An 18,515-nucleotide genomic window follows, 5' to 3' on the forward strand; every position below is an offset into this window, starting at 1 on the left:
TTCAAAGCTCCTCCTTCAGTCGTTGACAGAGGTTTTGATTGAAATTTAATTAGATATTATCATTATACATATAATTATAATACAAAAGTAATGATGCATTTCTAAAAATGCATATATAAACATATGTGCCATTGTTAAATAAATTATATTTTATAACAGTTTAAATATGGAGGTACAATTTATGCAATACTAGACCAGATCGGACGGTCAAAGAAATAAGGGTTGTCTCGGTTGATTGGTATGAGGGAATAGAAGGAAGTCTAACGTTCATTACTCGATTATTTGGTACGGAACCAGACTTTTTTTTATTTTATAATACAAGTAATATTGTTCTTTTTGGTGTCTTTAAAGACGTTAGGGTAGAGTGAAAATCGGTACATGCTTAAGAATATTATTTGCCCGATAATGGACGTCTGATCCATTACCAGTCAATATTTGTCACGATCATTGTAAATCTCTTGGTAAATCCAAGAGACATAAATAAATAAGTAATAATTCTTTTGCAACTAATTCTGCGCAACGATCAAATGGTCCCGACAGTATTTTTACTTTACGAATATTTTTTTTATCATGTTGTAAATTGCTTAAAAATAGCGAAGTAATACTATTTCTTCAAAGTGATCATGTCAGTTGATGCACTATAATTTTCTCAGTTATCAAGACAGTAAACGAAGAAGAATCAACTAGTTTGACGGATAGAATTTTAATTTAGTACACAATTTGCACAAAGACAGGACATTAACATCTTTTTTACTTATATATTCTGTAACAACAAACGGAAACACAAACAATTTTTAATTCAAAGTGAAAGTTACTAAAACACAATACAAAATTAATAAAACACAAAGACTAGATTCGTCACCCAACGTAACTGCAGTTGACTTGAGGGAGGAATTATATAGATGTCACCAATTCCCAAGCTTTCAGTCTTGTGGTTATAGCTTACTTGCAGGTATTTATTATGTTTGATTTCCTCACCCAATTGGTATATATTTACTCCTATTTATAAAGCAAAAATTCTACAGTTCAATGATTATGTTATTATAATAAACTAATTTTTTTTAAATTAGATTTATGAAGTGTGGATAATTGTGGTAATATTAAGTAATTAGTTTAACGAATCATATAATATTTGCTGAACTGATTAATTACTTAAATAAATTCGTGTATAAAATAAACAACGCACAAATGTTACTTAAATCGCGATGAGCTACTAAAAATATAATATAAATTAAGGGTGTGGTAATATTACAATATATTTTATATGTATGTGTGTAAATATAATTTTGTTAAGTAATTAAAGTCTTGTTTTTCATATTGCGTATAATATTTTATCTTAATGTTTTCAGAGTTGAAAGTTAAAGAGAAAAGCATCACAGCAGTTGGTAAAGTTCCATTAGTCGGCAGCTCTGGAGCAGCTGAAAGTTCAAGCGCAAATAAACGTCATTTGTCCGAGGCTATATCTTCTAAGTTCGTTCAAGACAAGCATAAGGTGAGCGCGAACGTGTTGATTAAGTTTTCTACAAAAAATATATAGAAACAAGATGCATCTTATATTTATATAAATATATATATATATACGGTGCTGCACGGGTATAATCAAAGTTTGCTTAAATCGTTTGCGTTATCCACGCGTCGTAGCTTCGCCGCTACGGATCGTAGCTCGCAGTCAACACAATGCGATTACGACGAATAAGGTCTCTCGCGTCCGACTTGCTGCTTGAGTTTCGACGAACACACTCAAATCTGAGTTAATGAATTTGCAACGAAATTCTCTGTCGGTCGTGAAACGTGTGTGGATACCAGACCAGCGACGGTCGTATCACGAATTTGATTTCTCGAAAGTGCACAAGGTCGTAAATTCGTTTCGTATGAAACTTTGCTCTATTTGCCCCCTGACGCTTTGACATATTCTAGCTAAGTTTGGTTTTGTTACGTGTAAAATTTGTCAAGCGTTTTTCCCTTTTTTATGTATGTATATATACATTTTCTTAACTGATATGTATATATACATATCAGCTAAGAAAATGCTGTCGGAAGACAAAACAATAGATTTTTAGAAGAATTTGCGAAATTTAATAATAAAACACTAGCTTTTAATTGGCAAATTTTTGGTCTGCAATTTATATTTTTAGTCTTTATTGAAATATGTAAAAGTATTGAATTTAGCTTATTTACTATGCCTTTTATTTGACCTTTATAATAATTGTTTATATAGCTTACTTTATATTCAGTTAATTTAAATTTATTTTATGAGAAAAGCACAGGGGATTTATTTGATGAGTCACCTCTTTTCTCGCCATTCCTACAATTTTAAATTTATTTATGTACGTATGGCCGTCATAAAAACTTACCTAATTTTTACAATGATTAATGAAACATTATAGTTTATTTCTAATATATTCTTGCTGTTAATTACAAGGGTAGATCAATAAGCCATTAGAAAATCTAAGAGAGGAGGCTAGTAGTATCGAAACAAGTTCGTTTCTGAAAAGTACCATCTGTCAATAGACTGCTGTTAAATTGTCAGCCATTTCCATCGCGTCCTTTCACTTTTACAATAAATCGAGACAAACAACCTTTGTCATTTTCGTGCAATGGAAAAAACGAAAGTTTCGTGTAGTCACATCTGCACCAGCGTTTAAAACTGTTTACAGTGTGTTAAATGAGTTTTAGCGAGTGATAAACATAGTTTGGGACGTCCACTTGAGGTGATTACGCCGGAAATGCTCGACAGTATCTACAATATGGTTTTGAGAGATCGACGTGTCAAAGTGCGCGAACTTGTTGAGGACACAGGCATATCACATGGTTCAGTGGTTTAAATTTTGTACAAAAAATTGGGTATGAAAAACATATTGGCAAGATGGGTGCCGCGTTTGCACACAGTGCAGAATAAATACAAACGTGTGTCGATTAAATGGCTGGGCGAAGTGTATCGAGCTAAGATGAGATGAGTACAATGTTGAGAAATAATGTGTTTTTGTATTGTTTTGTAGGGACTTATTGCCTTACCCTTGTATATATGTACGAGATGTGATCAAAAAACTAACTAAAACGAACGTCCATTGCCTGTTTGAACGAGCCATTTTTAAAACTTTTTGCACGCTTTTGTTTTTGAGGTCGAAAGACGTCCCGACCGTTGCTTGTCTTCAACTGACTCATTTCTGTTTTTAAATCGCTCATACCACTTGTAAACGGTCTCTAGAGTCACCACATTATCGTCATACACTGATCTTAACATTTCATGAGCTTCTTTGGCACTCTTTTGCAACTTAAAACAAAACTTAATGCTAATGCGTTGGTCGAAATCTATGATGCGCAAAAGACACGGTAAACACGACCTAACTCTACCGGCTCTGAAAGCCGGCTGACAAATCGCAACTTGCTCAAACATGACACTGACTATCTCAACGGATCAGGCTATCGGTCTTATTACTTTAAATGGATGTAGCGTCAGCAGGTGCTGCTATAAAAATTCATTTACCGTATTTTTTAATCACACCTCATATATCTCACATATGCAGAAGCAGTCAACATGTTTTTGTTTGGTTTGTTTTATATTTTTGAACCGTAAAATATCAGAGAAAATATTCTTGCCGTAGTTCTTCTAAAAACTTATTGATTTTTGACGTTTATTTTATAATATTATATAAATTATTAATCCTATCATACGATGTGTGATTAATCTTATACACAATTATGTACGCACTACTGGCATTTTATTTGATCAAATGTGATATTATAACTTTGATATATAAATTAGGTTCAATTATAATTGTAATTTGTGTTCTTAATCCACTACCTTAAAATAAAACAACGCCTAAATTTTATTTTTATGTGCATAATTACATTTCCATCACGCGCGACGTAATCCCTCGTGTAGAGCCAAAAGTGCGACGTTTCGCGGTGCGATTAAACAGCAAAAAACAAACTTTATTAGCCCCCTTTACGCGACACGACTGCGTTCTTCATCTTTAGAAAAGATTTTGCTTCCTCGCTATACATACATAAACACACCTGATAAAAGTTAAATGAGAATTTGCACGAGCCGGTTAACACACTCGTCCGAATTATTCGACGCGGTCGGTTTTAAAATACGGAGAGAGAGAGAGAGAGAGTGATCACTTCATAAAATGCGGCCGTAGGCAATTTCGCGCTGGAAACTGCTCACTTTGCGATCTCTGCGGGGTGGAAAGTGGCCACCACCGTGGCCCCCATTACAATTTGTATATTTATGCTAATAATTAGGCGACTGCGGCCTTTCGGCGGACTATATAGTATCAGTACTTACTATACACAGGCCGGCTCTTTTAAGCTTCGACGAGCGAACGGGCAAGCACAAAGGCGTCTCGGTTAATTCTGATATCCAATAAGGGTCTTAATTGTCCACAATGCTCTGGGCATTTTTGTCAGAAGAGGGCAGATTTTGTTTTCGAGTTTGTCGTAATTTAATATTTATCGCCACTGCTCTCTTTCACTCTGGCCTATATATAAAAGCTGCACGCTTTCGACGAGTTTCGACGGCAGCTTTGATCTTTACAAAGTTACCAAACAATCTAATGTTTTATGGATTTTTCAATAATATAAATTTAATCATATAATATATATATGATTAATCATTTAATAAGAAATAAAAATTTGACAATTGATTGATGATAAGTTGATTCCTACCTCGGTGGGAACATTTTGACTAGAGAAACTTCCATTGAAGATCTCGGAATCACATTGAGAGCAAGTGGAGGTTCTCTCTACACATACACGACGTCTATGAAAAATCTTCCAAGATGTTCGGCTTTGTTATGAAACGATCCGTCAGTTATTTGCGTCCTCTATGACACCTTAGTTCGTAGCATTCTTCAATCGGGATATATAATTTTGAATTCCGAAACAACCAAATATTCCCTTTCAGTGGGAAAAATTCAAAAAAGATACCTTTACAAAAGGACATGTGGTTATTATCCGTTCTTATATCCCAGCGCCTTTCTTTTAAGAGCGTCGGGATACGATTCACTGATTTCTCGATGATCTACTCGATTCAGTATTGTCGCAATTAATACAAAATCCAATAGCAAAACTTTGTATGGCTTACATAAATGTACATAATAAAGTGTTTATCGTATATTATAAATGTAAAATTTTGAGCAGTAAATTATATTTTAGCACAAAACTTGGTGAACTTTGATACGTCACGCAGATTCTAGAGGCAATAATATAAAAAATACTTACATTTTTTTAGCTTTGTATCTTTACACCCATTCATTAAATATGTATTTATAAAGACTTTTTTATAGTCGTTATGATATTATTACACATATACAAGAAAAATAAAGCTTTTTTCTTTTAGTATTTGTTATGTAGCACTATCGTTGCTATTATATATCAATGTACATATTGCATCCAATCAAAGTTGGTGCACGAGAGAAGCGCAACGAAGAATCAAGAGTATCAAATCAAGTAATGAGATTTATTAAAACAAACAACGTAGAAGCGAGCTATGATGAAAATTCAACTTGTGATTTCAAATAAAATTGCACTATTGATTGTATAAAATGAAAGCCTAAGGCACGATTGGGTGTATATTTTGTAATATGCAGATTAAATAATCGATTTAACTCACATTGTTGAAACATAAAATAAAATATATTTTAATGAAATGTTTTAAAGAAAAGCAATCGCCTTTTACACTTGGCCTTAAAATTTACACCCTTTCTTGTTAAAAAATAAAATAAAAATTGTTCGATACGCGCGCGCCGCGATGTTCGCTGGAAATGTTTTATATGGCTCGTATCTTGCGCCCCGGCCGAAGTACTACTACAAGAACAGGGGAAACAGCTCACCATAGTCATATCCCTCGCCTCCGGGGTATTAGATGAAAATTTAATTCAATTTTATAGAAACGACCTCCAATTTGCACGGTGGCGTTGTATGAAGTGGCGCTCGAGGAGAACGGGAGGGCCATCGGCGCTCCGGCAACGGCGTCGTATAAATTTCGACGAGCGGCTCGAATTAATCTGGCAAAAATGATCGCGAAATAACCGTAACGCGCTTTTAACTGAAAGTTATGACGCTGTTCAGAGACTCGCAATCTAGTCGAGTTATCTTGGTCTATTGCGTGCAAAAACACGTAATATAGAATAACTTGCCAATGGTTTTATAGCTTTGCTTTTGGATTCAAAATTGGCAATTATAGTTTTTCTTAAAAAGGAGAGTTACACTTGGAAAGCATAATAAAAAATTGAATGTATGTGTTTCTTCTTTATTTTACAAATCTTTCTCCGGAATAATTTTACCTCTACAATTCATTCAGAATAAACGCCTATATTCGGGATTTGTTGTTCGGAAAAAAATCAGTCTTAACTTTTTATAATAATATATTACAGTTCTATATATTTTATTTCATTAAAATAAATGTGTTTTTAATTTTTAAATACAATTTAAAGAAAATAATAACAAGGCAGCCGTGTTCATTAATTGAACCCCTCTTCTATTCACAATTAAAGGGATTAACTCATAATTCGAATTGTGATAAAGCGTTTTTATCGTCTAGAAAAAAGAGTTTCCTGTTAAAATGAAACACAACAGTGGGAAAGCTTTTAACAGCTTAAGTCACACGTACCCGGCATAAATCAGAAAGGATTAAAATATCCGTCAACTTGAGAGAAGATAATGTGGGATTCGGCGGTTCCTTATCTGATCTAGTACCCAATGGCAATTTGTTTCAAAATGCTCATCTGTAATTGCTAAAAATACTAATAAGGGGGCCGTGGATATAAATACGGAAACATATGCAACCGAGAATCACTTCTTCTTAGATACTGTCTGAAATATCATTTGAGACATCTCCTACAGAGATTTACACTTGAACATCCATTTCATGTTCAGTGCATTATACCTTCAAGAGCTCTAACTTGAACGACCAAAAAAGGAGGCTGACCCAACTTAAGACCAGCGAAAATTACAGATGCCGCCGCTTCTCTCTTCGCATCCACAGATTCAACCCGCTTTGAAGATGCCTAGAGATTACAGATTCACCCACGGAAAACATTTCATAATTGTTGCACAGCACATTAAATAACAGTGAGCTTTGTATTAAGAAAATAAACCCTGACACAAAGACCAGGACAAGGCGTATTTTATAAGTGAATTTATTAAAAAAAAATATGCTCTTAAGACTATTTTAGCCGTATAATTTTTCGCAAAAAATATTTTTTATAAACTTGTGGAGTAGAGTTTGCAAAAATAAACCATCATTATTTGTAAAAAAGGTGGAACTGATTGGCCACAACAGTGTTTTTTTCTGAATATTTATACCCTAAAACTTGATTATTAGATTAAATTTATTATATTTCATAATAAGCCTCCAAGTAAAATATAAAAATTTGATTCCAAAATATAATTCAAATAGTAAAAAATGTGGGTAAATTGCGCCCGATAAATGTAAAAAAATGCCCAAAATTAAAAATTAAAATAAAAATCAACGCGAATGTTTAAATAATGGTGATTAAACTCATAACTTCATTTGAGGTTAACGTGTAATAACATGTTAGTAAATTATCCTGAATTTTTTCCAGTTCATCCCTAATATTTTCAAAGTTTTATATGATCAATATTTTCAATGTTCTATGTTTTTATTTGTTTATGTATCAATTGGTACAAATTTTTCACTGTTATATTAAATTAATATCGATTAACGACTAGTGAGCTCATAGAATATATCTACAATTAGATTTTAAAGGCAATTATATTTTCTTCGATACTTAATTTAACCCTTTCCGGCATAGTGGTTGCACGGTGAGACCACCTCTTTGGGATTTTTTCCGCGACTTGCATTCATATCTACGGGTGAAACCACCAATGTGGACTTGGCCTATTACCAAATAACCAAATTTTATAGCGACATCATCGGTGGTCATTCTCGCTCGGGTGTGACACATCATTTCTTATTTTGACTTTCTTGCTGGGACATATTTCTAAAGTGCATATTTCAAGTTATTTTGTTTCGTTTATATCTTTTTACCATATCAACATAGGTAAGTTAGTTTTTGAATATACATTATATGAAATGTATATATTTGGAATATATAATAATTTAAAAAGATTTTTGTATATTTCATACATTTATTTACTCTAATGCTTACATCTTTTTATTTTTTTTTTATATTTAAAAAATTTTTTTTTCAAATATTTTTTTAATTTAATTTATTCATATCTAAGGCAATTTTTTAAATATATTCTGCTAAAAAAAAAACAAAAATTCTAGCTGCATCTGTTCGTGTGCTGCAAAGGTTAAAAAAAAATAGAATTGTAATAAATAGCTGATTTAGCAATACATAAATATCATGCAATGCCATTACCAGGAAGCTTATGCTTAATCATTCGTTTTAATTTTTTTGGAATTTTATAAATTTGCGAATAAAAAGTATTTTATTTCAAAAAACCGCTTTTCTGTATTTAAAAATAAATAAAAGCATATAATATATAGATTTTTTTTATAATAAATAACTATTTTTTTAATAAAAACCGCATTTTTTTAAATATAGACATTTTTTTTCGTGGCCAGGTAAATGGCGTCATATTCTGTAAATAAAAATATAGATAAGAAGTAACCTGTTTAAGTGGGCGTTTTGCGTAGCAGTAAACTTACTAGAAAATGGATTACAACGTAGCTATTTTCTAATTGCCTTATTAAAGAAAGGATAGGTAATGGCTTTTTAGAATATTGATTTTATTATAGCACATGAATAATAAGATCAAATTAACTTTTTTCAAAGTAAATTATCTTATTAACATATTTTTAGTAATAAAGTATACTAATACATTTATTATTTATATATAGAAACTATGTAAATTCGTTGTAGGGCAAGAGGTAAATTTAGACCCTGCTTTTCTCACCTCTCCTACCTTCGACTAGATTTCGTCGCATAAAATTATGCTCAATCCATTTATAAATTACCACCTGATTCTAAAGGTACTAATGATTAAAACCTTGTCTATAATTTGAGAACTAATTAGCTAGCTAAGCTTTATCCGTCTTATTGTATTTATATTAAAATACGATAACGGAGTGCCGAATTATTAAATAACATGTATCATATATTACGATGAAATATAAAACTAATTAGAACCAAATTTCATACGAATGTGTATTTCGATACGCATCTTTTTTATTAAGATATTAAGGGTTGTAGTCTCCTACGCGAGCAAAAAAGTTTAGAGACCACTGTCCTACGAATCGGTCATTCTTTATTCTATTCATGTCCTGCCCACTTCAACCATTGAAAGTTGAGAAACAACTCTATACATATTTATAATGTCTCATTTTTGGGTTTGGGTCCTTTTTGTTATTTACCCTTTACTTATGCTCTACAACACCTGAAATAAGCATTTTATATTTTAAATCTAAATAAGTTGAATAATTTCCATTACAAAGAAATTTAGTTTACGCAATTACAAAAATAAAATATGATGCATCAGTTTTACGTTACAATGACGGATAGACTTGAAATATTGTTTTACGAAACCATGTAGTAACTCAATTTTCAAAAGGTTAAAAAAACATAAATTGTGATTGATGAGTTCCAAATTGTCTTTTGTTAAAGAAAGAGTAAAAAGTTGGCCAGTTATTACCCTTTTTTCGTTTATATTTAAGTTTCATATACTTAAGAGTAAACTTAATACAGCGACATGTGGGCGCGATCGAAATTCGAAAACTTTTATTCGAGTATTAGCTACTTGCTATTAGGGAAAACTTTTATATTGTGTTGTATGTGTGTATAATATTATTTTTGGTTTTGTTTTATTCAATGTATTAATAAAAGCAAAATATTTAAAGCATTATCTATGTCCAAAAAGGCATTTATATAAGTAATATTAAATATTTTATTGCTAGTTTTAATTTAATTTATATAAAAGTTAATTTAATATTTATTTCTTGTTAATGTTTGTATAAATTTACAATATATAATATTTTTTTTTAAATACAACAATATAATGCTAGTTAATAAATATTTAGATAAAAATTATATCTTTATTATTTAACTAATCCTCCAATATATGTTTTATTCATTTAATAGTCTTTTTCTTATGTAGAAAATAAAAATTTGGGGTAAATAATTGTCGTTAAAATAAGTTTTTGTTTATGTAAATAAATAATTGAGAAAAAATCAAAATCAAGTGGAAAATCGATAATCCAAAATAAAAAAAATGCTTATTACGAAACATATAATATATTTTATATTGGGCTATCGGAAATTTTACGCATTGTTTATAGTGACTATATAAATAAATAAATATAGGGAATTTCAAAATTTTTTGTGAAGCAATCCTCTTATATATGTTTTAAAAATAATTTATGCACTTAAAATAATTATTTTAATTAATATATTTGCCATTAAAAAAATATTAATGTGGCCGGGTGCATCAATTTCAGCACACTTCTGTAAACAATTAGAGTGATTGACTTACGCTGCTAAGTAATAAAAAGCGCTTTGACCGTTTAGGAAAAAAATGAGGGTTTTTTTTAAATGCGACAGTGAGAAATATTTTCACAGCTTAAGTCACAAGGTACGCTGCGTACATCAGAAAGGATTAATTTATTAGTCGCCTTGAGAAAAAATACCTTGTATATTCTGTTTTTTTCTCAAAACCGCCGTATGTTTTTTTACTCTTCTGCATTAAGTCGTCTAATCGAAAAAGAGGCGGGTAAAAATTCTACCATAAAGGAGGCCATGGATATAAATACTGTAACGTGGGCAACTTCCTCGCTACACTTCGCTCGAGGACTTGATTTTAGAATATTTTTCTAACACTACTGGCCAGTGCCAAAGGTTGAAGGAATAAAAATATAAAAACAACTTCTTTATATTTTTGTTATTAAAATATCTAGTTGCCCATATCGAAACTTTTAATTAAGACATTCACACTCGTGTTAAAACAGGGATCATCCACCATCTCATAAAAATAATGTTTTGCGAATTTCCTTCTTCTGTCTTCATATGTAGATTTAATTTTCATTTAGAGGGCATCTCTATTGCTGCAGCTTTTACTGATGCATACATATTTCTATATGTTTTTTATTCATTTGTGGCTGATTCTAAAACGTCTATTGCGGTAATAAGTCAATATATTTTTTTTTGTAAAAACTTTGGTGATCTAATTATTTCTGCTAGAATGCATGAAAATATAAATTTGGAATATCGTTTTTTTTTTTAGCTTTTTAGAGTTATTCCGGTCAGACCTTTCTTTATAAATATATAAAAAGCAAATTTTGACAGCCGACAGTGCCATACATATATCTTCCAGCCCATCGTGTGAGTTTTAACTGTTTTAACTTAACTTTTGATTCGATAGTCAAATTATATAGTGGATTCTATCTAGATCAGGCATGGGAAAACTTTCCTAGTTCAGGGGGCAAATTATCATTCTGTCTTATCAAAATTAAAGCCCTTTGACCCAAAGGTCTGGACATCATAAATATATAAATGTATAAGCAAACAAACAAATATACAACGATAGTTTACGTATCGTTAGTTACAACATCTCGATATTTGATCACTAGGATTGAGCACTAACGCACGTCGAACTTCGGTGGGAAAAGTCATTCGCTCATATACTTTTGAATTGAAATTCCAAAAATAGATTGACGATAGCTACGTGCCAAAATTGCACCATTTAAGCAGAGTTGTTGAAAAAATTAAAAAAAAGCAGTACAACATAAATATTGTATAGAAGCACAAGCTTGTACATTTGTGTTTAACTGCGTTATAGCAAACATAAGCAAAAATACACAAATCTCGTTTTGTTTGATTTTCATCCGCCGCCGCAGTATTAAAATATCACTCGAAACGTGCGGGATGATTTTTTTCTTTATTTCCAACCCTCACGCCCTCGAATGTTGCGTTACAACACGTTCTCCATTTTTAATCATCCCCTCATCCGACTGGCATTTTTGGCACTTACCGCACATTTCGACGTCGGATTCCATCGCCCCTCCCCGTTCTCGCTCTCGAATTTCCACTTCCAAGAAAGTCCTTTCTACTCTTGGGTCCTAGCCACACCGTGGGACACCGTGAAATCTTCTGTAGTACTTCCTTTCTAGTCCGCAATCCGTGTCAAGATTGAATCGTAACGGTTAATTAAGCTGTCACCCAGGTGCTAGAGGAAGCGGTAGACGGTGTCGAAGTGCTCCACAGAACTAATCGAGTGTGGCAATTTGATCATATTCCATATAGCGTTTAATATTTTATATAATTAATTAAATCCGTATAGGGTGATATTTGAGATGCCTTAATCATTTTGTCACAATGGAGCGAATGACTCGTGTTTAATGTTACGTTAACGTTTCCACGTGTACGCATCTGGGAGAAACCCACTGGCTCACGTTCACGGACCGATACCGATAGTCCAATATTCAATACGCTCTCAATCAAAGTCTGTTAAGGATACACCATCAATCAAGCGCTAACAAAGAGAAACCTATCTTGGTTTCCAATATTCGGCATAATACGTACGCACATACGTAATCCACTATTGTTTCTCGTACATTCGTGTTTCGCGAACTAGATTCTAGATGATGATAATCTTCATTGATGTCATTTATCGTGTCTTTGTATTTTTATTGGATTTATATAAATTGCTCACACAGGTATTGGATGCGTAAGAAAATTCGCTGCGATATATTTGTGGTAACAGTTGGTTAGCCCATGTGGTTGGGTGGGTAAGGAAGTTTCACAAGGATTTAATCAATCTCTTGAAACGTATCTAATACTTCACTTCGTGTGCTATTTCGAGTTTGAACTTTTATTTTTAATTGTTTAAATTTAATTAATATAATATAATAAAAAAAATAGTTAACTCAAAAAATATCGATAGGTAACGGAATTTGCACAATTTAATAGGTCTCAACGACAATATAGGTATTATAATGATTAGACATATATAAAGTTAAATATTGTAATTATATTTTTCAGTAAAATAAAAATTAAGGATATTTTTTTTATTAATACATAGATGTATGACATTATTCTATATAAGCTGATGTAACTCATTATCAGATTTTTTTGTGCACAATTTGTACGATCTAGCTCGATTTAAATTATTAATCAAGATAAAAAAATCTAACAAAACGTAATCTGTAATGATCGATCAGAATCATAATTATATAATAGTCACTAATTCTGATCTGGCAGCTACGATACAAATTGAAAAATACATGTGTTTGTATAGGATTCGAATCTACGTTTTTCGGGAATAAATAGTTAATATACTATTGATTATTTTCCTGGTGTCTTTTCCTGTATATTCTATAATAGTAATTTATATACAAACTCGAATTTTTATTGATCCTTATTTATTTATTTAAATTCATTGCCTGTATATTACAAACGTTGGAAAATTGTCTGATATCACAAACAATTGTCTGAATATCACAAACAGTGGATATTTAGAATTAAAATTAACCAATTTAGTATTTTATATAAAAACTTTTGCAGCACACCTAAAGCACAAGGATCGTACTAATTTGCATGTTATTTTGTAGAGTTGTACACGTAAACCTTCTCGGATGAGTTTATCAAATTTTCCTCTTTTGTGTATATTGTTAATTAATTTTAAGTTTTTTTCCTTGATGTTGTTCGAGACTGGTGTAAAAATAAATATATAATACCATCTAAATAATTAATATAAATATTAAGATAAAGTACTCGCAAAGAGGTTTTTGTTAAATTTTACTCTATAAATAAACATTTTAATTACATTACTAAATAGCGCGAATAAATAAATCAAATTAACATATTTATATAAAGGTAATGGCTTAGGTTAGGAACTTAATAACTTACAAATTGAGGTGACTTGTAGTAAAACAATTATTGAATATTATATTAATAAAGAACTTGCGATATTATTTTTTTTATTTTTTTAACCTACTTACGAAAGTCAAATTAAAAATAGTTGTGACTATATACATTTTTATTTGAAGCAGTCATATATTTTTTTTATTAATTATGATAGAGGATATATGGATTTTTAAATCGTTGAATTGGAGTTTTCTTTATAAAATTTAAAAAATAACCGAAATTCAGAAAACTAGAACCACATGAAAGGCTGCAATAAAAAATATTTTATGCACTTTTTTCATATATTTTGCAACTGCTTATCACTTCATATTATTATTATTTAACAATCTCCTGATGATTTCTACTTCAGAATTTTAATTGTCCGCTCATTCAATGCATTTTGTTACAGTGGGAACAATAGGATTTTAGAGATGCTTAGGTGGGGCATGGTCAAAAAGATTGAGAAACACTGGTGTAACAAAGCTTGCTAAAAGTGATTTAAAAAAAACTAATAAATATTTTTATTATTTTTCGGTAAAAACGACAAGTAAGATATTCTTATCTTGTGGTCTTTACATATTAACAGAACAATTAGGATATATGATTATGAAACCAAAATAATTCTACTAAATAATGAAATAATAGGAATCGTTTAAGAATATCTAGCTGGTCTTCTAAATAAATTATCAAAATCGACTATTTTTTTAGTTACAAAATATACAAAATTTATTAGCCAAAATAAATTTGCATAACAGTACTAAATATGTCATTTAAATCTTACATAAATTCAGAAAACTTTTAAATATGCATCTTATTTTAATAAAAATGTGACAAATATCACCTGAACCGTGTAAAGCTTGTCTGTTATTGTCATATTAAAAAAAACTTTTTATTGTTTGCTGAAAATGATAAATTATTAAAAATATAATTTATACTGGGTGCTAATTATATTTATTAAGTGGTACTACTAACAGTTTAATTAGAATATAGTTTGCAAAAAATAGGGGAATAGAAGATACAGTAAATAGCAAAAAATTAGGTATTACATATGTTGAAGTTGAATGAGTACTTTAGTATTTTAGGTTCAAAGGTGTGGTTTCACATGGTTGCTGTGTATCACGTAAAAACATTTTTTTAATATTGTAATATAAGTAAATATTAAATTAATAATAATTATAAACAATAAGACCTCGTTGTTGTGTATACATTTATGAATGCAAACGATTGAAGATCTGTGTTTTAATAAGACCCTCTGATCCTTATACCTATATATATTATATATTAGATTAAAATTGACCTTCAATTAATTTGTCCTTTCAGTTGGTATTTCTATTAACCAAATTACATTACCTTTTGTGTAATAATTTAATTATTATTAATTAACTTACATTTGCTTTAGCTTAACATCTTGAATAGAATAGTAGTTTGTATATATGTACATGTATTGGGCTAGATTTTATTACTAAGGCTAATAGGGTTGTATATTGACCGAGATTTAATCAATCTTGTCGATAAGTTTCACTGCCCTTAGTATGTACATATATACATATAGACTTCCATGTGTTTCTACTTTTAGCATCTGGCTCTTGCTCATATCATCCACCGTTACTTATTTATATCCGAACGCGGCAATTTGGAAAATTGCTTACCATTTACGTTTATTATGATATTTGTTGCAGAGCATAACGGCGTCTGGAATGAGGGTGTTCACTGGGCCCGTCGAGAAAGTTTTAAAATGGTACAAAACGCTCTTGGATATAGGAGTAGACTACATTTTCAAAGTCATCGGTGAGTACAAACGAATTTGTTAATACATTTTAAATCATCGTCGAGAGCTTTTCATCCTTTGTACCGGTAGCTTATGAAGTGGCCGTTGAACGTTCGATTTCGATTTTCTTCTCACGGGGAGGAGAGGGCGAAACGCTATTATAAATCAATTACCGAACGAGCAACTTACAGAATTTGCATTGTAACGATCAAATTGAAACGCTGCGAGTGGATTCGGAGCGCGCTGTCAACGTGTTAAACGGAGAATTTGTATGATCGACGAGCTGTGAACGAGCTCCCGTGAAAATTGGATACTGAGAAGGAGATGACTAGACGTGCGGCGGATTTAATGCGTTGGAGTGTTTTATGATGTATTTGCTGTATCTATCACGTTATTGGTTTATAATGAAAATTTTAGGAGATATAATATCATCTAAAATGCTAAAAATCTCACATGTACCTACTTGGAGGGACTGTTGGACCTTACATGGCATGGGTTCTTGTCTTTCTAAGATGTAGTCATCACAGCATTTGTTGCTTTGTAGGCAAACGTCACTTTTTTGCCAAGATAACCCAATTACGTATATTGAAAAATATTTTATAATGTCTTCTTTGTTATAAAATACAAAGAAATGTGATTGAGAATTAATATATGAAACCTCTAAATCTGTGTTAAATGTTTCGAAGTGAGTGAAATTATTAATTTTTCATTAATATTGTTTTGATTGGTATGTACTATTATTTAAATATTGATTTACTATTATACTATTTATTACATTTTACCAGATCGATAAATGAGTAATATTAATTGCTGACTATAAACCTGATAGACTTAACTATATTTGCGTTAACACAGTCAGTTCAATAGCTATGCATTACATATTGATCCATAATTGAGAAAGAGATGGCAAGTATGAGTTTACGCCCTTACTATTATCTCTAAAGCGCACGATACGGATATACGTTCAATATACTTATCATTACTCCGATTGATTGATAAATATAAAAAAACATAGTAATCATTCTATAAATTTGTTCAAAATATAAACAGGAGTAATGATATATGTATCAAACGTATATTCGTAACGTGTGCTTTAGAGCTAATAGTTTTATTAATTAGTTGTATTTAGCGACGTTATAAGCCCAAACTTTCTATCTCTTTCTCAATTATGAATAATGATGAAATTGATAGCTCTCGAACTGACTGTGTTAACGCAAATAAAGTATATGTGTTTTTCAATTTCTATCGATCGATTATTACAAATTAGGTTAAACTAGATTTTCCTAATCTCACTGATAAATATCGTGATGATTAATTGAAATCAAGCAAGTTCGTACATATTACATAGATATTGAAAATTCTCTAATAATTCAATAAAATATTTTAGCAAAAAAAAACATAATCGCAATTTGAAACATATAGTTAAAATCAGACATTAATGATTTCATTTTGACCATTCCTATTCTTTTTTTCAAAACGTTGGCTTTACACACCAACAGCCTTTGACTTTTAATTTACTCTATTCACCTTTTTCTTTTGACGTTTAGAGCAAAGATTGTTCATGATTGAGAATACTGTTTTGATACAGCATAGTAACAAAATATATACATATAAAATTACTGAAAAGTTAAATCTATTTCTCATTATATGCTGACGTACGTTAATACGATAAAGTATATAACAACTTGCTGTATCTTGTTATTAACATGATATATAGCATTTGATGCAAGCGGGTGAGAAATCACCGATTGTGTTTCAAAGCTTAAATATTAATTAATCTTTCTTATTTAATATTATTCGGGAATTAATATATTTTGCAGATTACTTTCAAAGAGTACGTTAACATGGTTTGTGTATAATACTTTCATCACACTTCAATACAAATATTATTTCAGCCAAATGCATCAGTATCAGATCTGGACCAGGATGCGAAAAACATCTGCTGTTGAGAGATTCTAGCGGCCCCGTATTGCAAGCTGTGTTCTACGAAATCGATTTCCTGATGCCAAAAATTGAACCTGGGGCCACAGTGCGGTAAGATATAACAAACATATGTCCAAAATAACATGATGGTGCTTCGATTTTCGTGGTTATATTTGACGAACGTTGTCCGAACAAACTCAACAACGTCAACATCATCGTCGATGTTTGCCAACATGTCCACCACTCCCGCTGAAATACTATTTAACACGTTCATCACGTACGTGCAGATTTAAGCATAACAATTTGATTTAATTTTTCAGAATTATCGGCAAGATGATTAGTTCCAATCGCTTGATGGCATTCAAGATACGCGAAGTTTTGCCTTTCGAACGAGCAGCTTTGCCGCGTTTGTGTGCTATAAGTCACCATGTGATCAATAAGTTACACACACTTTCAACGTCTCGTTAAAGTTAGGTAAATATTTGTAGATATAAGTGAAATTGTTCTCAGAATTAACAAGTTAATTATTCAATAATATGTTATATATTAAAAATAGTTTTAATTGTTAATTAAATTAACAATTAATAAAATACTTTTGTTAATAATGAAAATCTCTAGGTAATTAAATAATATTGAGTTTACATCAATACATAATGATTATATAATATATGTAAGTTACTATGTATTTAATAAGATATACCAATAAACATATTAAAGCAGATGTAACGATTCGCATATAATTATAGTGAAGCGCATGTCACCTATAACTGTCGTAACACGGTCGAGATTATTAGGTCATGATACATCCATTAGTATAACTTCAATGTATGATACATCACTTACTGATCAACATGTTTAAGTTTTCTATATTAATAATATTAATATGCATAGGTAGCTAATTTATTGTACCTATTTTTATTCGTTCAACTTGAAACTTGTATCAAAAGCTCATGGTCAATTATTTTTTCAAAGTCACATCTACTTAATTT

The 18,515-nt window shown here is 30.9% G+C and overlaps 1 protein-coding gene across 1 annotated transcript in view; it reads left to right on the forward strand.

Moving 5' to 3' along the window:
• LOC148235765 (uncharacterized) overlaps positions 1–18,225 on the forward strand; it is a 29,171-nt gene extending 10,946 nt beyond the window's left edge. The window contains exons 5-8 of the mRNA XM_088184647.1: positions 1,350–1,492; positions 15,515–15,623; positions 17,499–17,637; positions 17,847–18,225. Coding sequence (XP_088040773.1) covers positions 1,350–1,492; positions 15,515–15,623; positions 17,499–17,637; positions 17,847–17,994 — 539 coding nt within the window. The 3' untranslated portion in view covers positions 17,995–18,225. The remainder of the gene's footprint in view (positions 1–1,349; positions 1,493–15,514; positions 15,624–17,498; positions 17,638–17,846) is intronic.
• Positions 18,226–18,515: the final 290 nt, after the last annotated feature.

The sequence above is a fragment of the Plectrocnemia conspersa genome, unplaced genomic scaffold (genome assembly GCF_051122295.1).
Source record: "Plectrocnemia conspersa isolate PC_06_02 unplaced genomic scaffold, ASM5112229v1 ptg000004l, whole genome shotgun sequence".
In the NCBI taxonomy this organism is placed as follows: domain Eukaryota; kingdom Metazoa; phylum Arthropoda; class Insecta; order Trichoptera; family Polycentropodidae; genus Plectrocnemia; species Plectrocnemia conspersa.